The 23,621-nt window shown below is 36.7% G+C and overlaps 1 protein-coding gene across 2 annotated transcripts in view; it reads right to left on the bottom strand.

The window, feature by feature from the left end:
* Positions 1 to 3,155: 3,155 nt before the first annotated feature.
* Positions 3,156 to 23,621, bottom strand: part of pidd1 (p53-induced death domain protein 1) — a 66,001-nt gene continuing 45,535 nt past the window's right edge. For both annotated transcript variants that reach the window (XM_039764037.1, XM_039764047.1), the window contains exons 10-16: positions 21,359 to 21,494; positions 19,769 to 19,919; positions 11,072 to 11,195; positions 10,560 to 10,678; positions 9,633 to 9,740; positions 9,063 to 9,271; positions 3,156 to 7,369 (exon numbers count right to left, since the gene is read on the bottom strand). In XM_039764037.1, the coding sequence (XP_039619971.1) occupies positions 7,126 to 7,369; positions 9,063 to 9,271; positions 9,633 to 9,740; positions 10,560 to 10,678; positions 11,072 to 11,195; positions 19,769 to 19,919; positions 21,359 to 21,494 (1,091 nt within the window). In that variant the 3' untranslated portion in view covers positions 3,156 to 7,125. The remainder of the gene's footprint in view (positions 7,370 to 9,062; positions 9,272 to 9,632; positions 9,741 to 10,559; positions 10,679 to 11,071; positions 11,196 to 19,768; positions 19,920 to 21,358; positions 21,495 to 23,621) is intronic.

Here is a 23,621-nt window from a genome sequence, read left to right as displayed (position 1 = left end):
GGTCCAGCATAATGAATTTTTAATTTCTACAAGAGTGTGTTCTACAACAGACAGTCACTATATCTAAGGTTAGCTTTGGTTAGGAGCCTAATACTGCCAGGAACCCTGTATGACTAAAACAGATTAAGTAGGCTTTGTAGCTGGATTGATAAGGTTATTATTCCATGTGGGGCAGTCTGGTTACAGTGTTTGCAGATTTATCTTTTATATATATATATATATATATATATATATATATATATATATATATATATATATATATATATATTATACTTGTATATTGCTCTGCTGTATCCATACAGCAAAAGTTTAATACAAGATGGGATTGTTTAGCAAGCTAGAATTTTCCATGGGCAAGACCACTACTATAACGGCAGAGAGCAGAGCTAGGTCTCAATCTTCCAGGTGGGAGAGTAAGAAAGAGAGACAAACACAATGGGAGCAGGAAGAAGGGCAACAGTCAAAGACACAGAATGAGTGTGAAAAAGAGAGGGAAATGACTTTGATTAAGAATGCAGTGCTCCTCAGGAGAGTCAGTAAAACATGTAGAGATGAAAAACCAACATATTATGGATTTTAGATCCATTAAATACCACAGTCTGTACATTTTTCAGTTTCCAGATGTGTTTAAAGTGTACACTTATAAAATAATGAAAAACTTTGAATGATCTGTTTTATTCAAAAAATTTATGAGAGGTAGAATAACAGTTGCCCCTTTCAACCTTACCTGAAATGCCCAAAAAGGAAGTTTTTTTGTAATTTTACAGTTAATTTAAGTAGTAATATCACTGCCAAGTGTACAGAGTACAATGAAATTATTACTGGTATGTTCAAACAACATGCAAGAAGTTTCCAAATTAAACACAAATGAATTCAAATATACAGCTTAATTTTGTTAAATAGGAAGCACAAATCAGCTTATGTAACCTACTCCCTTACTTGTTTTCATACCACTTATTCAGTTCCAGCAACCTTGTAGAGTAAAAGGTTCCACATAATCTTTGCCAAAGTGTGCAACATTGTTGTTTGGAAGGAGAAATGAGGATTTATTTTCTCAATTTTCATTCAAGTACTTGTAGGATTAACAAAACAAATATTCATCTACTTCAACCTTTACTCAAATCCTTGACTCCCCTCTCAAACTTCTTTCCCATGTTACTGTATTTTACAAGGCATATGGCACCAAAAAAAAATATCTGCCCATAAACAAACCTGAAAACAGATAGAAGGAAAATCACAGATACTTTAAGGTAAAGTATCACTTAGCCTGTCTTTTAAAAGTGGTTTAACTTTATGCATACAAGCTGCTATAAAGACAAGATGAACAAAATCATTATAACAAGAATCTCTAGCTCTGTGATGAAAACAGAACTATAACTACAACTACTACTACTACTTCTAACTCAGACTAAGGTTGAGTTGTTGGCTTTTCAGGTTTTTCATGGTGGTTTGATTCAGAGAAGAGGTTGAAAAGATAGACAGAAACACTTACTTCAATATGCCAACATTTGTATGTTAAAGCAGTACAGCCGACATTGGTAGGTGATAATTTCTTTTATTATTAAATTCAAATATGGTTTATGAAATTAGTATAATAAACAGTGTACTTACACAATAAATCTGTTTCTCTCTGTAACTAGAATATTCTACTATGTTGGTTATAAAGATCTTGTACACACCATTCAAGTTTATCTTTTTTCTCATTGCCTGTCTTTATTTTCATAATTATACTTGAAAAGGGCCGTTTAACCTTATACCACTTGAAATTAATACAAAAATGTTTTTTGTGATACAAGCTAAATAAACACTTTTACAGTGTATGTGTGCATACATGCAAGTGAAATTGATATGCTAATGTGTAAATATTGAAAAACACTGAAAAACTAGGTCATGTACCTGAAAAGACAATTAAATTACAAATTGCATAATGATTATGATCTTTTTATAATTCTTATTATGGCTGCCTGCCACCTTTTCCTTCTCTTTTTTACCTTTGCTTATTTAGAAGTCAATTAATTGCTGCTAAAATTAAACCTTTAAACTCAGACCACTTGTTTCACACTAGCCGGTGGGACCAAATTTTAAAAAAGTTTAAAAAATTTAAAATAAACAGAATTTTAAAAACTGGACAAAATCATGCATTCACTCATTTCTATAATTATAGTATTTTGCTGTTAAAATGCCATAATGCATATCATGATACCACATTGCAATGTTTTACTTTCTTTCTTCAAAGATGGCCGAATTGCTGTATCACCACAACACCTGCCCCCAAGGCAAACCAGCTTTCTTGAACGTGCAGATTAAATTGTGTACCATTTGACAGACGGCTATCATCTATTAAATGACAGAGGCATTTCAACTTTCAAATGACACCACATTCCACTTTCTATATTTCAGAATTTTTTTTTTTTGAAAGATGTTCTTCAATCTTACAACTATTGGTGTTTTAATTCTGATACACAATATAATTTCTTTATCAACAATATATACCTATTTTGACAGGCTAAGATACTGTATGTCCTCTAAAATGATGCATTGGCCATAGATTATCAACAGATACAGATGCTGTGAATACTTAATTAAAAAAGAGTAAAAAGCAGAGATAAAGAATTCTGTTATTTTCTACCAATTCAGTAAAACTAGAAATATTACTTGTAGATATTTCATATTTTTTTGTGGCTGTTCTTGACACATTCACTGACATTTTTATAGTATTTGGACGCTTGTGGTAAAAGATTACTGAATTTTGCAGCTTATTCTGCTGCAACATATGTGTACAACATAACTAATTCTGGAGGTGTAGAAATTCTGAAAGAGAAATGCCTGACCTTTATTTTTAGTGGTAGAATATGAATATTGAGTGAAGGATGATATTATAGCCTGTAAAATCAAAGTAGCAGAAAACGGACATAAATGAGGCTAAGTTTAAAGGGTTAAGGCAGGTTTTTAGACAAAATTCTTTCTTTCCTGCACTTTAAATCTCTCAAATCTCTGTTTGTTTAGAACACATCAAGGTGAATAAAGCAAGGAGTGCTGTTTAATAGAGGTTTCAGTTTTCGTTGACAAATTCCAAGGTGATTGACCCCATAAGCAGAAAGAGTATTGCGACAAGTAGATGTTCATAATTGAATCAAAGGAAACAAAGTCAAAACTCTCAGAAAAAAATGGTAAAGCTGTCTTTATTTAAGATGGTTATTTAACAGAAATAAATAAAATGCACATAAGGCATTCAATTTTATCACTATTATCATTTACTATTTTTGTAATCATTTTCAAGTACTAGCCGCTTTTTCATGATAGTTATGCTGACAACCGTTATTTTTATAATCAGTTGAAAGGCAGTTAGGGAGGCTATCTTGTAATATGCAAGACCTGACAGCTAACACCATTTCTAGTTTTGTTCATTTTGTTCATTTTGAAATGAGACTTAATACAGATAAAGTTACAAATGCTGCAATAAATATCATTATACAACATTTATTCCATCCAAACTGAATAAGGCAGTTTATCTGCTCTGTCTGGTAGATCATCACCATAACCCTCTTTTAAAATATAATCTTTAGGGATCATCTTTTGACCTTCTGTAATAAGACAATTCAACAATTTAAATTTCTCTATACATTCATGACCTACATTTTATGCAGCTACTACCTGTAAGCGCTCAGTCATTGCCCATATTAGCTTTTGGGAAGTTGTCTTCTCATCAGTTTTTCATTTGTACAGTATGGGAATGCTAATATTAACACTTATGCTGGAAGGTAGACATATAGATAGATACTTTATCATTGCAAGAGAAAATGCATCAGGCTAGTTATTTTTCACAATAAACTCCAAATAATGTAAGAGTGAAGCATTACATGTCAAAAACATCAGGGCCATTCTGATTCTTTGGCTGCTATCCAATAAATTGGTATAAACAGATATCCCTGGTGCAGTACACAGTGTACATTTGTAGGCTGTCAGATGATGTATTTTTCCTTCTATACTTTGATTTCACAGTTTTTTGAGGAGAAAATATTTCAAATTACCATTTCAATGTCAAGATTACATATGGTAGATAATCTCTCAAAAACATTTGAGACACCATCATATTTAAGTGGCTCCAAAAAAATGGCTTAGTTTGAAACAATGTGTGTTACAACATATAACCAAAACATTTCACATTTGTTATGGATTAAGAAAACAAAATCCTGTAGATATTCCCTTGACGGCATAAATAATTTTAGCAAACAATACGATTATTTTCACCACTCTTTTTAGTCTTCTGTTTAAAAAAACACACAGACTTTTGGAAACATTTTTTTATGAACAGTCCTACTAATGGTACACTTCTCAGGTATGTTTATGCTCCTACTCAATGCTTGTATGGTCTGGGTGTTGGGCTGGGTCGTGAGGTCCACTGGCTGTGGGGCATCTGTTAGTGAAGAAAGAATCAGTGATCTTGACTTTGCTGACAATGTTGTGATCTTCATGGAGTCAATGGAGGCTCTCGAGAGACTGAGCGATGTGTGTGAGTGTCTGGGCTTGTGAATGTCCTGAATGAAAACCAAGACCCAGGCCTTTAACGAGCTCTTGGCCACACCCATCAGCAGTGTGTCTGTCTGCGGAAAGAACGTTGACCTCGTCAAGAGGTTTACTTATCTAGTCATTGACACTCGTGTCTCTGGAGACACTTCCTATGAAGTCAGTAGACAGATTAGGAGAGCACTTTTATGGGGGGGTGGGGTTGCATGAGGTCGCTGGAAAGGGGTCTTTGCAAAAGGATGAAGGTCCAAGTCTTTAGAGTGTTGGCGCTTCCTGTTTTACTATATAGTTGTCAATCATGGACGCTATCCAATGACCTGAAACGTAGACTGAACTCCTTTGCTACTGTGCCACTTCGGAAAATACTTGCATACCGCTGGTTTGATTTTGTGCCAAACGAGTGGTTGCTAACGGAGTCCCAAATGAGGCATATTACCTGCATTGTGAGGGAGTGCCAGTTGCGGCACTACAGCCATGTGTCGGGTGGTCCACCTCACAGGATCTGAGTGGCTAGACCAGGACCCCAAGGTGTTTCGTCGTGTGGTGGGTGCGGCATCGTGCTGTACCAGTGCATGCCTCCCAACCTGACCTGACCTGAGTCCCACTAGTATGTCCTTCTAATGTAATCATCTGTCATTAAATAAATCTTTCCTTTGTGATGTACACCAATAAAGCTCTGACATAGTCATAATATAGCATTCTCAAAAGGAGCCAGGTGCAACACAGGGTCCAGCCCTGGATGGGGTGTCTGGCACTCTCGTGCACAGTACACACATTACTTATTTTCTCATGGTCAACACTATGCAGCATGCTTCAGTGTTGCCAAAAGTTATATATAAAAAAAAAATTAAAAAATCACTTACCAACATTTTGACCATTTTGTAGCAGTGCCATATGTGTAGTTTATATTATCAGTTTGTGCTACATACTGCATTTATGTAAATCTGTGATTGTGTAGTTTTGTTCTTATTTGAAATGCAATTAGGGAAGCTATGCCTTTAAGGATAGTCATAGCGTGAAAATGAGTGACAACATCCTCACAGTGTCAACTCCTTCTTTTAATTCTATGTTCATTGTGTCTACTTCTGCTGACCCTTCCATCCAAACAAAGAAATCCCTTTACTTGCATTCCAGTGGTTATTTTTCCACTTCCAGATTTCTGAACTCACATCATCAGTGAATTTTTGTAGTATACCTGTCCTTAAAAGTATAGCCTCTCTAAATACATTTGATATCATGTCAGAACTACACAATCACCTTTTTACAAAAATACAACATGGAGCATAAACTGGTAATAAAACTTGCAATGTGACAATATGTCAAACAGATATCCTAGATATCACATATTCCAAGTAACAGGTAACTCAGCTATAAAATATCGTATAAACTTGAAAACTGAATTTGATCATCCTTTATTTTCCAATACAACCCATAGTTATTTTTTGTTTTTTTTTTGTAAATTAAAAAACAAAAACATCTGTTGCCTTTTAAAAGTTTCCAGTAACATAATGAAGAAATAAAAAAACACTTCAGAATCCAAATATGATTAGAAATAATAAATAAATCTCACAATTAAAATAGTTCATTCAAAAACTTAACTCCATGAAAAGTATAATAAATAAAATATATCTTTTTAAAATTGTAATTTAATGTAAATTATTGTTGGCTGGTTAATCCATTGCCATACCTTCGATCTTGAAGGATTTATATAAATCTTACACTCACTTCTACTTAATGGAATTATAGTAAGTGTCTGCTGGATATGATTCTTACCACTTGCCAAAAAAATTGCACTTTTTTAATATCTTCATGTTTAGCACTGCAGTGTAGTCCAAAGCTTTGTTGATACTTGGTGACTTAAATGTTTTTCATAACATTTTTTCTGACTAGGGTAGTGACTCAAATCCTTTCTGTAATTTTTTTTTTTTTTTTAAAGTTGTCTTTATATATGCAGATTTACAGAGACTAGGATTATTACATTAAATCTAAGGAGCTAATGTTTAAGGTGGTCAAATAAGAAGTGTGCAAAACATCCCTAGTCCTTTATAGAGTTCTTTTGGTGCTGCTCAAGCTATTTCCTACAATCACCTTTTATCTTTTAAAAAGACAGTTCAGTTACATTGATTTCAGACACAGATATAAATTCATTTGGCATATACAATACACAGGGCAGGGTAAAAGTACATTACAGTTGTGAGTATGCAAAACAATGTTTATTCTGATATTTATAATTGCTTTATTTATTTGTATTATAGTCTGATAGTGTACTTAACTGTAGCAAGTAGACTACAAGAGTGTGTAAATAATGAAGGCCAGCAATTTAAGCACTTGTGAGATTGTACCTAAGTGCACTGTGTCATTCTGACATTCTTTTGAGTTAATAAGTTAATAAATCTATTGAGGTAATAAAGATTATGTAATAATCATAACCTGCATTTCTTTTTGCATACAAACAACGGTAAACCTACTTTTTCCCACCCCTGTTTACAATATTATGGCTGTACTTCTAGGCAAAGAAGGGTCAAGTGCCTTGTAAACTCTTTTTAAATTTTCAAACTGATAGTTGAAGAATGCATTGTACTGCAAGTCACTTTGATGCTAAGAAAGGTACATTTCGATATCATCTTCTTGGCTACTGCCTGCAGGCTCCAAGCCTAACCTATTGATTGACTGAAAATATTTCTGCTTGCCCAGCGTAATAATGTCTTCAATTTCATCAGCAATATCCTTTCGTCCACTGTCTTTCATTGCCTCAATCAACTTGTTGATACAGTCAGGGGAGTTGACGTTATTCTGTGCCCAGGTAAAAAGCATCTCCAGAGCCTGATTTCTCAAGTCATCTCTAAAAATGTCAGAAATATACAGTAACTCTTAGAAAGATTACTTTTTTAGTCATTTTCCTACACATATTTAAAGTATTAGCTTCAATGAAAACATTAATATAAATGCTTCAGCCAAATAAGACATATCAAATCACTGGTCAGAAAAGTGCATAATTATGTAAACATATATAATACAATGCCCAAAACTTTTTACCATGCTTTCCAAGGTTTTGTTTGTGTCATGTATGCATTGCAGTATGGTCAACCTAGCTTTTCATATTTACATGACAGTTTTACACACCAAAAAACACATATTAAGAACTGCATTTGGGCACTGGCAGTATCATCAGTACCTAACAATTGTACTGACTTGGAATGTTTAGATCATTCATACATTTAAGACTTGCTTTCAAGTCCTGTGGTTTGCCTTTAGTCATTGCATTGCCACAATCAGACACAGCACCAGTTTAAACCCAAAGTGTGAAGGTTACACTTAGTTTCTTACATATCATAACATTTAAATCCCAAACAACAAACATCACCAGTTCAGACACTGAATAGGTATGCAGCACTAAGCAACAGGTCTTTTTGATACAGAAAATACTAAGCCCATATATATATTTTTTTTTTTGCAATTCCACATTTTAGAAAATTAGAACATCTAGCTATAAAAATCATGCAGTGCAAATAAAATGTGTTCCAGGTGACAGACTATCTGACACAGTTGTAACTGTTTTAACATTTGTTTTTGGTAACATTTAGAAATATTACAAATTTGCTTCATATTAGTTTATTAAAGACTAGAAAGAAAATGCAACTAATTAATTTCATCCTGCAATATACCAAAATGACATATAGGAGATGCAGTTTATATTAGGCCGTATTTAATCAGCTGATGCCTTGTATGGCATTTAAAAGTGTGGTGTTTGTAAAGAATTGGTATATTTTCTATCAATGATCAGGACCTTTCAGAAAAAGATTATGTGCCTTTATTTAATCTCATCATTATTCAAGTAAAAACATTTGAGACAATTTAGAGCAATATACAGGCCACAACTAACGCTCAAATTGTAGATTGCCTTATCCATAGTTTTACTTCAATTTAAATAAATGATACTGTATCTACTTAGTAATAACTCAAACACAATATTACTGATTGAAAATGGAATACAAACAATTTAACCACTGTATAGTGACTATAATTCAAGCTTGAATCAAATCTTTTCAAGATCAACAGATCTCAAATTAGGTGTGTCTGTTTCAACAATGTATTACTCATAAAACTTAATTCTTGACATCTTAGCTATTACAAATGAAATCCATAAACTAGGGAAAATATGTGGCTAATTACATTATTTGAAAAATTTTCTTACTCAAACTTGACCCAGTAGTACAAAATCTAAAAGTTAGTGACAGAGTGTTCAATCTCATGCTACCTACTTAATTATTAAAGAAATCCATTAATTGTTCCAGAATGTTCAGATTTCTTACTAGCCAAGTCTTAATAATAGCACAACTCAGAAGTGCTGGATGCAGTTAGTCAAAAACAAGAGGCAAAAGAGAAATAAGTACACAAAAGACAGTAAAAACAGAAGAATACTATGCATTGCAACCAGAGACACTATTACTATAAATATGTAATAACATTCTTAGAAATAACAAATACTCTGGATATTTCTATGCTGTCAGCACTGGCATAGAAGATTGACTGACCTGTTTTTATATTGAATACGATCGAGGTGTTGGTAGGACAGACCCAGGTTGATACCAATATTTCTCCAGTCAGTACCAATCCGCAGTGCAATGCCCAGCAGATTAGCCTCAGTAAGATAGCCATTCTCTGCATTGCCAAGGTTGAGAGATGGATATAAAGGATCTTTGTTAGAGGGGCTCAAAAGACTCTTCTGACTTGACTTCAGTTTCTATTAGAAAAATAATTCCAAATCAAAAAAAGTCTGAAATATTGATGGCTGTGACTTGTTTATGGCAAGTGCAGTAGTACAGCAAAGTTATATAAAATAAAACTTCTTGTTTAGGCAAAACATTTCTGAAGGCCACAGCACAAAGGGATACTGAAATTGAGTTTGTAATAAGGATTTCTCTTTAAGTGTGTGTTTATACATATTACATGTACTGTATATATACATTCATGCTGAAAATGTGAAAGGCTTTAAGATCTTTATTTGTACTCATGTAGTTTCAAGAATGCTTAGATAGCAAATATTACCCACTGATGAAGGAAAAAACTGGGGAGAACTGGGTAAATAAAAACCAAATACATACTGGAAGGCAAATCGGTAAGGTTGCCAGCCATTGACTATCTGGACCCTTGCGCTTCTTCAGTGCTTCCTCTGGAAAACTGTCAGGCAGTGCTCCCCGATAAAAGGAGACCTGTGAAGAATAAATTCTTAATTGCAGTGATTACTGTAATTTTGGGGAAAACAAGATGATCTTGGGTGTCAAGCCAATCTGAACAGGGTTTTCCAATGCAATTTGCAACATACACTCAGTTAACTTTTCAATTAATGTTTTGTGAAGCTTTCTCCATTTTGTTCTGGTTATTTCATTTCTGCTATTTTTGTACATATTTAGTTTAAAGCAGACTTTTATTGTCAAAATTCCTATTTACATTTAATTCACTGTTTTCTGTCCTTTTCTGAAGATTGGATATTTGCAGAGCCAAACAAATGTTTTCAGTATTTTTCTGCGATTTATTCCATTCTTTCATTCATGTATAAATTTTTATTTTTTGCTTTTTAGCCTACTTAAATCGATACAAAATCACTGGTGGATCCGGAGCCTATTCCAGCATCATGAATACAAGACAAAAACTAGCATGGAAAGTGGTGCCAGTACATCACTAGACATAGGCATGAACACACATACTCTCTGTGTTTAAAATACATATCTACATTGCTTTTCCTTGCACTGTATTCATGTATTTATGTTTGCTTGGCAAAATGCCTTGCAATGGACACAGCTGGTACATAAAAAAGACAAACTCGGTTGTAAAACGATTTTAATCTAATATCATTGTAGGATGTTTTAGGTAAAATTTGTAGCAATAATACAAAATGGGTTTCATATTTTCTTATTCTTTATATACTAAACCTTGAAAAAATAAATTACATTTTTCTTTTTTGTTCAAAAAATGTCTCTCTGAATTGGATATGCACAGTTCAAGTATTTCTCAGTTATTTTGTACTTTACCTGTCCTTTAACAGGTTGCTGCATTCGATCCAATGTTGCTTTCACAAACACCTCCTTCATATTCTTCAGTTGGGAATAAAACACAAAGCAAATCCGACTATCAACACAATCTGGTCGATCTAGGACAAGAAATTAATTTCAGCACATGAAAGAAAAAAAAATATATATATTAAATTACATTGCGCATCTTGAAACCCTAATTAATAGTAGAAGATTGTTAGTATGTTCATAAAATAATGATAATTTACTTTTTGTTCATTTACAATATGTGACTATTGTACATATAAAAACAAGTAAGTTCAGACTCCAAAAACATTATATATATATCTATTTGTAGAAATGCCTTTCTGTCTCACTTATAGCAGTATAGCGGCAATCCATTCTTATGTAATATTGTTTATTTTATAGATAGTTTATAGATAGTTCTTAGATCATTTTAGATGTTTCAAAGATAAGTTTATTTAAAAAATCAATATCAAATTTAAAAAATAAAAATTATAAAATTTCATTACCAGAGTCCACCTCAATGCCCTTCTCAAACCCAGCAAAAAATTGTTCGCCTTCCAGCATGCTGATAATTTCAGAGGGTTCAGGGCCATCATATCTACTATTTAGTTTTTGGACAGCACTGTCTATCTATGGAAAAAAAAATATAAGCAACAGGGGCGACATTCTAGCACAACAGATTAGATTAGATCAGTTAAATTTAAAGTACATTTTAAAATCTCACTTTTCACAGAGTTCAAAATGGTAAATTTCCCCCCTTTCTTTCCAGAACTTAATAATGTCTTTACTATAAACTGCGTAGGGTAATTTAAAGATGCAACTTGTTTAAAATTTCCAGGATAAAATAAAAATTCCATAAAAGATGTAGTCTTAACTATAATGCACCCAAATGCAGGGACAACCTACCTAGCAATACTAAGTGAGATCCCCCCTTTTAAAGCTGATGTTGGAAATTACAGTAATTGTCTTATTACCTGTTATTAGATATTTTCCTCCGCCCAGCCACAAGGGATGCTCAAACCAGTGTTTCTTTGTGCTGGTCCCAAGCCCGGATAAATGGGGAGGGTTATGTCAGGAAGGGCATCAGATGTAAAATTCTGCCAAATCAATATAAGGCCAACAATACAAATTTCCATACCAGATCGGTCCAGCCCCGGGTAAACAACGACCGCCACCAGTACTGTTAGCCAACAGGGTGATGGTAGAAATTGGGCTACTGTTGGCCTAAGAAGAAGAATAAGGAGGAAAAGAAGAGGGGGAGACATGTCCAGAGGCAGTAGGAGAGGAGGAAGGTAAAGACAGTGGAACTGAGGATAGGACCTTTCAATGTTGGCAGTATGACTGCTTAGGAGAGAGATTTAGCAGATGTGATGGAGAGAAGGAAGGCTGATATATTGTGCATGCAAGAGATTAAATGGAAGGGGAGTAAGGCCAGGTGGAACAGAGGTGGATTCAAATTGTTCTATCATGGTGTGGATAGGAGGAGAAATGGTGTAGGGATTATTCTGAAGGAACAGTATGTCAAGAGTGTTTTGGAGGTGAAAACAGTGTCAGACAGAGTAATGATTATCAAGCTGGAAATTGGAGGTGGGGCGGCACGGTGGTGCAGTGGTAGCGCTGCTGCCTCGCAGTAAGGAGACCTGGGTTCGCTTCCTGGGTCATCTCTGTGTGTTCTCTCCATTTCTGCATGGGTTTCCTCCAGGTGCTCAGGTTTCCTCCAACAGTCCAAAGATATGCAGGTTAGGTGCATTGGCGATCCCAAATTGTCCCTAGTGTGTGCTTGGTGTGTGGGTGTGTGTGCCCTGCGATGGGGAGACGCCCTGCCTGGGGTTTGTTTCTTGCCTTGCGTCCTGTGTTGGCTGGGATTGGCTCCAGCAACCCCAGTGACCCTGTAGTTAGTATATAGCGGGTTAGATAATGGATGGATGGAAATTGGAGGTGTGATGACAAATGTTTGTTAGTGCATTTGCCCCGCAAGTTGGGTGTGCGATGGATGAGAAAGAAGATTTTTGGAGTTGGATGAAGTGCTGAACGGTGTACCCAAGCAACAGAAAGTGGATATTGCAGCAGATTTCAATGGACATGTTGGTGAAGGGAACAGAGGAGATGAGAAGGTGATGGGTAGGTATAGTGTCAAGGAGAGGAATGAAGAAGGTCAGATGATAGTGGAGTTTGCCAAAAGGATGGTGAATATGTATTTTAAGAAGAGGGAGGAACATACACGTACAAGAGTGGAGTAGATTGCATCTAATACAGAAAAGTCAATCTGAAGGAGATTGAAGACTGCAAAGTGGTGGCTGGGGAAAGTGTAGTTAAGCAGCATAGGGTGTAGGTCTGTAGGATGACATTGAAGAACAAGAGATCAAGAAGAGGAAGAGAGTGAGGGCACAGCCAAGGATCAAATGGTGGAAGTTGAAAAAGGAAGACTGCAAGGTTGAGTTTAAGGAGGAGGTAAGACAGGCACTGGGTGGCAGTGAAGAATTACCAGACAGTTGGGAAACTACAGCAGATATAGTAAGGGTGAAAGCAAGAATAGTGCTTGGTGTGACATCTGGGCAGGGGAAGGAGGAAAAGGAAACCTGGTGATAAAATGGGAATGTACAGGAGAGTATACAGAGGAAAAGGATGGCAAAGAAGAAGTGGGATAGTCAGAGAGATGCAGAAAGTAGACAAGAGTACAAGGAGGTAAGGCACAAGGTGAACAGAGAGGTGGTGAAGGCTAAAGAAAAGGTGTATGATGAGTTGTATGAGAGGTTGGAGGTGTATGATGAGTTGTATGAGAGGTTGGACACTAAGGAGGGAGAAAAGGACCTATACAGATTATTATTATGAAACAATTATGCAAAACAGTTAAGTGTGTACCTGTAGAATTACATACACATGCAGTACCATATTTTATATACCACCTTTAAAAATGTTATGAAATCAAATTTTCATTTAAAGGTTTAAAATTTTGTATTATTATATGGTTCATACCAATATGCCACATGCCATTTCGTAGTACTGGTGTTCATTTTCTCAATTTATACATACTGACATGGGTGCAGGGAAGTGGGAGGAGGGATTATGGCAGTCCTGGTGCAATGCTAGAGACAAGTGGCAAAGGTAAAAATTACGCTCTTCTTTTTTTCTTCATTCTTATTTTTTTGTAAGAAGATCAAATCAATGTCATATCACACAAGTGCTAAATATGTCATATTTGAGTGGCACTAAAACCAAAACAAGTCTCTAGTACCTCTGTATTTAACTTGCCAGTCTACCTTACAGTGCTAACTGTCCTAATATAATGACAAAATTCTATAAAAGTGTAACGATTATCCCTACCCATTATTCCAGTAGCACAGTAGCTTTGCTAATTTATGCAAAGAAGGCAACATAATCATTCAAGTAACGCATGGTGTCAGTATTTAAGCAAGATGACAGCTACGGGGATCTTTGTTAGTGCAGTAAGAGCAAAGGTGTTGGTACAGCAGTGTTTTCTAACTTTTTATCTGTGGTGGCACACTTTTTGTAACCCAAAAAATCCCAAGGCACACCACAATTCTACCAACCAAAAAATCATTAAACCTATTAGGATGTACTCGCACTAGAAATCTGTTCCGTGCCCAAGAACATTTGTCTGCATGTAACCCCCCAAAGTCTAGTTTGTTTGACTTGTATGATCACTATGCGCTGGACCATTCGTACTGTGCCCTGGCCCGCTTGGAACAGGTTTGCCTGGGCATGGTTCAGTAGGATTCAGCAACAGCGTGATCGTTAAGCATGCCTGTGCATAGAAAACAGACATAACGTCAATGATGTGATAAGTCAATGCAATTCTTATTTCATTCAATATCATTTGAGTTATAAACAAGTTTTCGTTTTCACCTTATAGATGAACGTGAATTGTAGTTGGCAAGAAAAGATGCAAATTTCTCTCCGTAAAAAATCGTACGCACAGTACAATTTACAGCAAAACGCTGCACTGCACACCCAATAAATCTGTAACAGGTTAGAGCGTTACCCTGCCCTACACAAAAAAAACACAAAATAAGTAAAATCATTTTGACATGCATACTGTCATTCTATGTTCAGATATTGTTTCAGCTTTACACAAAGTCGCATGGTCATGATGAAACCGTGCCCAGGCCCAGAATGGTACAGAACAAATGTTACTAGTGCTAAACTGTCCAAAGGGGCAGCACAGGGGGCAGCAAAAAAAGCAGCTCGGAGATTGCCATTCGCAGACAAAGCACTTAGTGGGCACTTTGGACGCATTTCACGGTTGCTTTGCTCTCTGCCTCACTTCACTGACTCAGGGACAGGGGCAACTGATATGTCTAATGGCCCTCAACTCTGCGAGAGTAGTTGGCAAACACTCGCCCACGCAGATGGACTCCTGACACGTCTCATGGCTGCTAAAGTTCTGTCTATGTGCTGCATCTGCAAAACAGCGATCACAGAGTTGCTTTTATGTTAACTTCTCCAGGTAGTCCTGCCATCTTCAGCCAGGTCTCAACCACCTAAGTAGAGTGTCTCTCTTGGGTCAGGACCGAGGGGCACTACACTATTATATCCACAGCACACCAGCTAAAAAACACTTGTATAGAGTATAATTATCAAGTCGTTGATGGTGATGAACAATTGAGGATGGTATTTGCAGACTTTTAACACAAGTTTAAATGTATGCCCATTTAACAGTGTTCTCCCTAGCGTCTTTTAGCTGGGCGCTCCATCCGGCTAATTTAGTTGAACACCCGGCTGTCATCTCACATGCCATTGTGAGATGACAGCCACAGATCTGCAGGCACAGGCAGATCTAATGATCTGCAGAGATGGCAAGGGACGAGCGGGCGGGTGGGCAAATACTGCTAAAGCTAACAGCGGGTGTCGAGGCAGGGCAGAGTTCACAAGCAAAGAGTATGGGGAGGTGAGGCTTCGAGAGCGGGCTGTACATGGTAATAGTGTGGGTGTAGCAGCTTAATACAGTTGCAAGGAGTATGGAGAGGAGGGCGGGCGAGAGGGGGCTGTACATGCTAATAGCGGGAGCGAAGCGGCAGTTCACAAGCAAAGAGGATGTGGAGGTGGGCGGGCAAGAGGAGGTCTGATAAAATAAAATAAAAAAAGTTTAGTGAAACCAGCCTGTCAGATATCAGAAAAAAGGCGTCAGGAAGTGATATCTCTGTTCTCGGCGTCAGCGAAGTCTGTATAGTGCGGCTGAGCGTACAGCAGCTCTCTTCTTGTAAAGTACATAGCAAACCAACACATAAACATACAGTTGTTTAAGCATTAGGTGTGTTTTGTGTGCAAAAATCCTTGTACCACTCACTGTGGTTCCTGTTTAAAGTGACCCCATCTGCCGTTCTTATATTTGGTCATATTTGGACCTGCGTACATATTGCAAAAAGTGTGCAGAAACCCTTGCAGCACACACTGTGTCCTGAGCAAAAGTTTTGTCACTGAATTGCTGGGGGTTTTGTACAGAAGCGTATTAGGGCCATGGTGAAGAAAAAAAAAATACGGACAAAGTGAAGAAAAAAAACTATATGTAGAGAATAAAGTTGAGATGTTGAATTTATTCTCCACATTTCCACTGTAATCTTGACGTTTATGACGAGAATAAAGTCGACATGTTGCTACATAACTTATGATGGGGTTTGAGAAAATCTAGTAAATTAAACATTCATTTTAAGATTAAGTTTAGTTTATGATGTTCTACTTTAATAATAAACTACGAGAATAATGTCAACATGTCGAAGTTAATCTCGAGATAAAGGGCGAGAATAAAGTAGAAATGTCGAGAATAAAGTGGAAATGTCGACTTTATTCTCAACATAAGTGTCGAGATTAAAGTGGAAATGTCGAGAATGCGTACCTGCCGTAGTGCAAGTGTGAACTGAATATCCCACTCAAAAGTCTTAATGTTGGTAAAAATGCACATTACACCTCTGAAAGAATAATGCAAGAGCTGCTGGATGTCTTAGCATCAGAAATAAAATTTAACATACTGAAAAATATACACACAGAAAAGTTTTTCAGTATTCTGTGTGATGAAACCACAGATATCTCAGATGTAAAACAATTAATTATTTACATTAAATATGTTTGCCAGGTCACTAAAGAGGTCAGAGTTACTTTTGTATCAACCTGCAATATGATTGACTGCATAGCGGAGACTATAACCAACACACTGAGTGAGACTATGGACACTCTAGGCTTGAAAACTGCTACTCTGGTTGGGCTAGGGTCAGATGGAGCAGCTGCTATGATTTGGAAAAAGAAAGGTGTGGCAAAACTGCTTAGAGGTAAAACATCTGGACTCTTGGTCAACTGCCACTGTGTAAAAACACCGATTGGCCCTTGCAAGTGCCCAAGCAGCATCTGCTGTACCTTATTAACAAAACTGAACATCTTAAGGCAGCTGTTCTATTTCTTCCAAAATTCTTCAGTTAGGATGGCTGGTTTAACGGAAATTCAGAATATTCTGAACATTCCCCAGATTAAGCTGAAAATGGCCAGTGACACTAGACTTTGCAGTACAGTCACTACGACAGTCTACGAGTGATCTCCGAGGAGGGCCCAGATCCTGGGAACTTTGATTATGGGAAAGCTTCAGACAACTGGGCCTCTAGGAAGAAAAGAAGAATAAATATTTAACTGAAGACACCTTCTGCATATGCAAGTTGGCTTTGAAGAATATTTTAAAATTTTTCTTCATTAGGTTTCCTATACTTTTTTTCAATGTTTTTATTTTTCTTCCCGACAGCGACAATACTTGTGCCTGTTGGTTTATGTTGTAACAATTGTTACGTAAAATTTGTGTTAGGGTTGCAGGATCCTGAATTGGATACTTCTTAAATTTAATAAAAACATTCTTTCACAAGTGTCAAACCTTAAAAAAGAAGTCATATTGAGCTTTGGAAAATAATTAATAATAATTAATTAATAAAAATAGTGCACATTTAATTTTCCACACCACCAAATTTCCCCGTCCCGCCCCACCGGGCTACTTTTTCTTGCCACCTGGCTGGAAAAAAATTCTGGGGAGAACACTGCATTTAAGATATGGTTATTCTTTCAATTAAATCAGTCTTTGGGTGCATTTAAACTCAACAGTCATTTTGATTATTTTTTTTTTACTTTGACACGTCTGTGGTCTAATATGCTATGCCAATTTGACAATTAGATAGATAGATAGATTAATACATTGGCTTTGTTTTCTTATTGCCTTCTTTTTGACTTGCCATTTTAGGAAGGCATTCAGATTCAGGTTATAATTGCTCAAGTATTATTTTGTTAAAAGTTCTGGTTTGACGTTATTGTTTAAGTTTAAAGTATGCTATTAATTGTTTTAATTCCTTTGTGTTTATTCTACATTAATCTTGTGAGTCAGTGTGCATTTTCTTAATGATTTACTATGGGGCTTTGCCCCCTGCTCATTTTGCATGCCAAACCAATGCCTGCGCTATGCGCCAGCCACTTCATGTCACTGCCACTAGCGTTATGAAGAGGTGGGCTGAACGTACCCCAAGGAGACGTGGTCACTCCTCCGAAACCCCCTCTTAAATGGTGATACAATGGGAAGCAAATACATATTTTTTTCTATAACCTCCTGTTTGCTTGATCAGCTGCTAGCTTGGTTTGAACATTTAAAAGCCTGTACAACAGCTGTCATTTTGTCTCACTGCCTTGTCTCTCTTCTCCCCCAGACGCCCCTATGAAGAGGAAGATTTTCTATTCTTTTCATTGAGAGACAGAACTGTACCCTCCGACTATACACGGAGTGCGATTCACTCCTTAAAAAGGCGTTTCTGTCTGTAAAATCTCCTGTGTATCTGTGCAACTCTGTGACCCAAGCATGTGGATTTCACTTCTTTTAATTCTCGTGGATATGCCTCTTCATTGGGAAAAAACACTACTTTTCTTGCTTGAAAATGGTTGTAAGTAGGGCGTGACTTGCAAAAGTCACCATCTCGCGGGACTTGCTTCCAAAGGTTGTAAGTATGACGTGACTTGACTGTCTCGCGGGACGTGAAAGTGTCCCTCTTCAAAAGATCACGTCTCGTCACAGGATAAAAAGCCTCGTCCCAAAATTTTTTTTTCATAATAGAGAGATTTATTAATTTTATAATTACATGTTTTAATGTTAGATGTTAGTTAATTTTTTTAAATTAGTTTCCCAGGCCTAATACGCACACACACACACACACACACAAATAAACACATCTGTATGCACATACACAGTAATGGCTCAGTTATTTTCGTCTGCCACACTGCCCCTCCCCCAATGTCATGTCCTGACTAATGACACTGAGCTTTAATGGTGGAGCTTCCATTTAGACATATTAAATGAAATCTAATAGCATAGAAATGCCATCATAAGCAGTTTTATGACAGTGCTAATATTGCTACTAATATTTTATTATTGCCGCTATATTTCAATTATTACTATTATTTTATGCTTTTTCCTAATATTAGGTTAGGTTACTTGAGGTTTGGTTAGATTAGAGTAGGTTATATCAGATTAGGTGTATACTTCAAATGTAAGATTGACACAAAGGCACCTTCCTGTGCACTACTGGCACTCAGCTAGGTTTTTGCTGTGCACGGAATGCAGCAATACAAAGATGAGGCACCTTATAGCCAAAGTCAGGATGACAAAAATCACATCAGACACAGAGGCACGCCCCCACCCTTAATATACACCCAATCATTTAATCAGAAAATCAGCTAACAATACTCTGGTCACAACCATGTGCCATGATTATTTGAGATATACCTGTATAAACTTACACACACATGCATACATCCTTTTTATTCAATACACATATATATACATCTTTTTTTATACTTAAGTTAAAATAAATTGCATTATCTTGTTTATTGCAACAAGCGGGTCTGGGTTATTTGTTAAAGTAAGTCTGTTGTCTAAGACAAAGCACAAAAGAGAAAGAGAAAGTGAAAGTGATTAATGTAGACTTGCGCCAGTTTGTGATCCTCATTCATAAATTGTACCAATCTTGTCATATTTTTGGAATGTAGGCTGGGAATTGAAACAAAGATCATTAACTCAAACTACATTTAATTTGGTGTCCCTTAGGGAATGTTTTGTTGATTGTCTTTACAATTACCAGCATTGCCAATGGTAAAACTGATAATTAATTAACTGAGTGATCATACACCCTCTCCTACAATATGAAACATCTTTATAAATATAAACCTACTTTTTGGTTGGGCAAACACTGCAACAGAATTTGCTCTGGATCTTTCTTCCTTTGAAGAGCCAAAAACCGGACCTGATAGAGGCGAAGGCGCTTGTACACATTACGTACCACTCCTCCAATATACTGTTTTGTTGTGTACCAAAGCCAGTACCTGCAACAGATGAATAAATAAATGCAAATGTTATCAGACTGAGCACTGCAAAACCTTACTTAATTCACAAATCAAATCACCCAATTCCACCTCCAATTATATCTTCTTCAGCTTTCCTCTGGGCCTCATCCTCTCCACCTCTTCACTCAATCTTTCTGTTCATTTAACTCCATGTTTGAACTACCTCAGTCTGCCTCTACATCAAGTCTCTCTCTTAATCTGGCATTCTTCTTGCTCCATGATGCTCCACACATCTTTCTGATCATTATCATTTCTGTTGTTTCCTACTTTGTTTTATGATCTGCCTTTGCATCAGCTATACCTCACTCCTATAGTACATATTATTCCTCCTCAAGCAGCTTTCATAACTTGGGTTTAGAATAAGGTGGCTGGCTTCTGGAAGGGTATCTGCTCTTAAACATTTCTGAACTAATACCCCACTGATTATGAGATAAATAGATGATAGTAACAAACCAATATAATCTTTATTTATGCAGACTTGACAGAGAAACATAATTGTGTAATTTGGTCAATTTTTATTTGTTTTAGGGTGCATTTCTGAAACAAAAGTAAAACAACCTTTTTTTGCCTAAATGACTAAATTCTATGTACAGGATGTGTGATCATGCCAGGTCTTCACTTGAAAAGTCAGCAAAAATGTTTAAACATACATATATTTTTATTAAACTAACCACAAACATATTATGAAAACAGGCAATAGGATTTTAACTACCGTAAAGTAATTATCTCTGTTGAAGATGGTGCAAAACTTGGTTATTGGATTTTGAATGAACCAATTTCTTAATAGAAGCCACTTCCAGTTATTAGTTGATAAATCTGCTTAATTAAATGCCATATTTATTTTTATATACTGTACAGTCAGACGTAGACTTTCCTGCGTTATTTATTATTTGCAAGACATTTTGTGCTTAATTTCATCATAGCTTTTACCTCAAAATATTCCCATGGTTCATTTAATCATTTTAGCTCTCCTGCATTTAAATGATTTATTAACATTTCAATAACACAGAGATGACACTGGCAAATAGTACTCTGCTATGTATCTCAAAAAGGAGATGTTTCATTTTCTCTAATGTGTTCATAATCAAGAAGATGCTTAAAAAAACTGAAAGTAAATTCCCAACAAGCAAACCCAAGAAAACATATTGATTTAGCTAAACAGATCACATAAACTCTTGTTTAATCCTTTATAAATGTGATATTAGCTAGTGTAGTATTTTTCCATTAAAGTAGCATAAATAGGGAGATAATAAAATGGTTAATTATATGCATTTACTATACCATTGTTATCAGCACCCATAGTGGTTATCCACAGCCACGTTTGTGAACACCTGCTTGGGTCAAAGGTACACTTTTTAGACAAAGTAGAAGAAAATTTAAATGTAGAAGAAATTAAAAGTTGCTGCCTGTTTCCTTACCAAGAAAAGTGGGTGACCTCAAAGATAACAAAGAGGTGTGTAAACTGCAGCTGCACCTGTTGAGTTATATCAGTCCAAGTTTCTGCTGTAGGATCTCCATGCAATAGGTGAATCCGTGAGTGATCCAAAGAAAAACCTAACAGAAAAAGGCAAGTCTGAAAATTTTGATCTGTGAAGACCACAAGTAACTGAAACAGGAAGAAAAACAAGGTATATCAGCCAAGTATTCACGTCAAACAATATACACCTGTTAGTATCAGCTAACTCTACTCAGAAAATGTATGTTATGTAATGTTACGTGCTTAGGAATTTGCTACAGTAAATATTCTAAATGTAAATCCAGATTATGAGGATACAATTTCACTTTACCTATGATTAATATTTAATTTTCCAAACGTCACTAATTCTCCAACTTACCGTGTAGGTAGAAGGCTGAAATTTGGCAGGCTCATTCCTTACAGCTTACTTACAAAAGTAAAGCAGGTTTCATTTCGAAATTCTATGTGTAACGGTCATAACGGTCAACAACGTCCGCCATGTTGAACTGTTTTATTCATGGCCCCATCTTCACGAAATTTGGTAGGCGGCTTCCCTGCGCTAACCAAAACCGATGTATGCACTTATTTCAGTGGTATGATGCCACTGTCGGCCGCCATATTAAAGTTTCTAATGTCACTAATTCTCCAACTTCCCGTGTAGGTAGAAGGCTGAAATTTGGCAGGCTCATTCCTTACAGCTTACTTACAAAAGTTAAGCAGGTTTCATTTCAAATTCTATGTGTAACGGTCATAACGGTCAACAACGTCCACCATGTTGAACTGTCTTATTCATGGCCCCATCTTCACGAAATTTGGTAGGCGGCTTCCCGCGCTAACCAAAACCGATGTATGTACTTATTTCAGTGGTATGATGCCACTGTCGGCCGCCATATTAAAGTATCCAATGTCACTAATTCTCCAACTTACCGTGTAGGTAGAAGGCTGAAATTTGGCAGGCTCATTCCTTACAGCTTACTTACAAAAGTAAAGCAGGTTTCATTTCGAAATTCTATGTGTAACGGTCATAACGGTCAACAACGTCCGCCATGTTGAACTGTTTTATTCATGGCCCCATCTTCACGAAATTTGGTAGGCGGCTTCCCTGCGCTAACCAAAACCGATGTATGCACTTATTTCAGTGGTATGATGCCACTGTCGGCCGCCATATTAAAGTTTCTAATGTCACTAATTCTCCAACTTCCCGTGTAGGTAGAAGGCTGAAATTTGGCAGGCTCATTCCTTACAGCTTACTTACAAAAGTTAAGCAGGTTTCATTTCGAAATTCAACGCATAACGGTCATAACGGTCAACAACGTCCGCCATGTTGATCTTTCTTATTCATGGCCCCATCTTCACGAAATTTGGTAGGCGGCTTCCCTGCGCTAACCGAAACCAATGTACGTACTTTTTTCAGTGGTATGACGCCACTGTCAGCCGCCATATTGAATTTTCCAACGTCACTAATTCTCCAACTTCCCATGTAGGTAGAAGGCTGAATTTTGGTACTTATTTCGGTTGTATGATGCCACTGTCGGCCGCCATATTGAACTTTTCAACAGTCTTTGTTACTTATGGGCCCATCTTCAAGAAATTTGGTACGCGAGTTCCCAACACTAACTGAATCCTACTTACGTACATATATACGTCCATAGCCTGCAGCTCGGTCACCGTGTGAGGCGGTGTTGGGTCCCCCATCCCAATGCCTCCCACGTTGTTGGCTGTCTTCCTATATTAGGCCGTCCGTCGCTCCAGTCTCTACATTCCCTTCCTTGCTTCGCCACGGGATTCACGTCTACCTGCTGATAACTACAGCCTTTTTATTTAATCCACGGCTTCTCTGCTGTTTTATTGTTCATTTATTACGATTATAGTTTTTGTGTAGGTATTTTAGACTTACTCTACATTGTTCAGATACCCATTTCCTTTATCATTCCAACCTTACCCGCATTAACATGTCTATCGAGGTGATCACCATCGATCAAACAACTGTCACTTACCAAGTGGTTTCCATGCCCAGAGATGGCAATTACCTTTTCCATTCTCTTTGGTACATATTGCACGGCCATATCAGGCTCACTCTTGATATCCGGAGGAACATAGTGTCTTATGTATTGAATGACTGGGACAGGTTCAAGGTGTGGACTGATGGTACAGGAGATAATTATACTACAAAGGAGCACTATAAGAGTTAAATGCTTAAGCCCTTCACCTATGCATCTGCATGT

Source organism: Polypterus senegalus, chromosome 1 (assembly GCF_016835505.1).
Source record: "Polypterus senegalus isolate Bchr_013 chromosome 1, ASM1683550v1, whole genome shotgun sequence".
Taxonomy (NCBI): Eukaryota; Metazoa; Chordata; class Cladistia; order Polypteriformes; family Polypteridae; genus Polypterus; species Polypterus senegalus.
The sequence above is the reverse complement of the archived record's forward strand: the minus strand, read 5'-3'. Positions and strand labels throughout refer to the sequence as shown.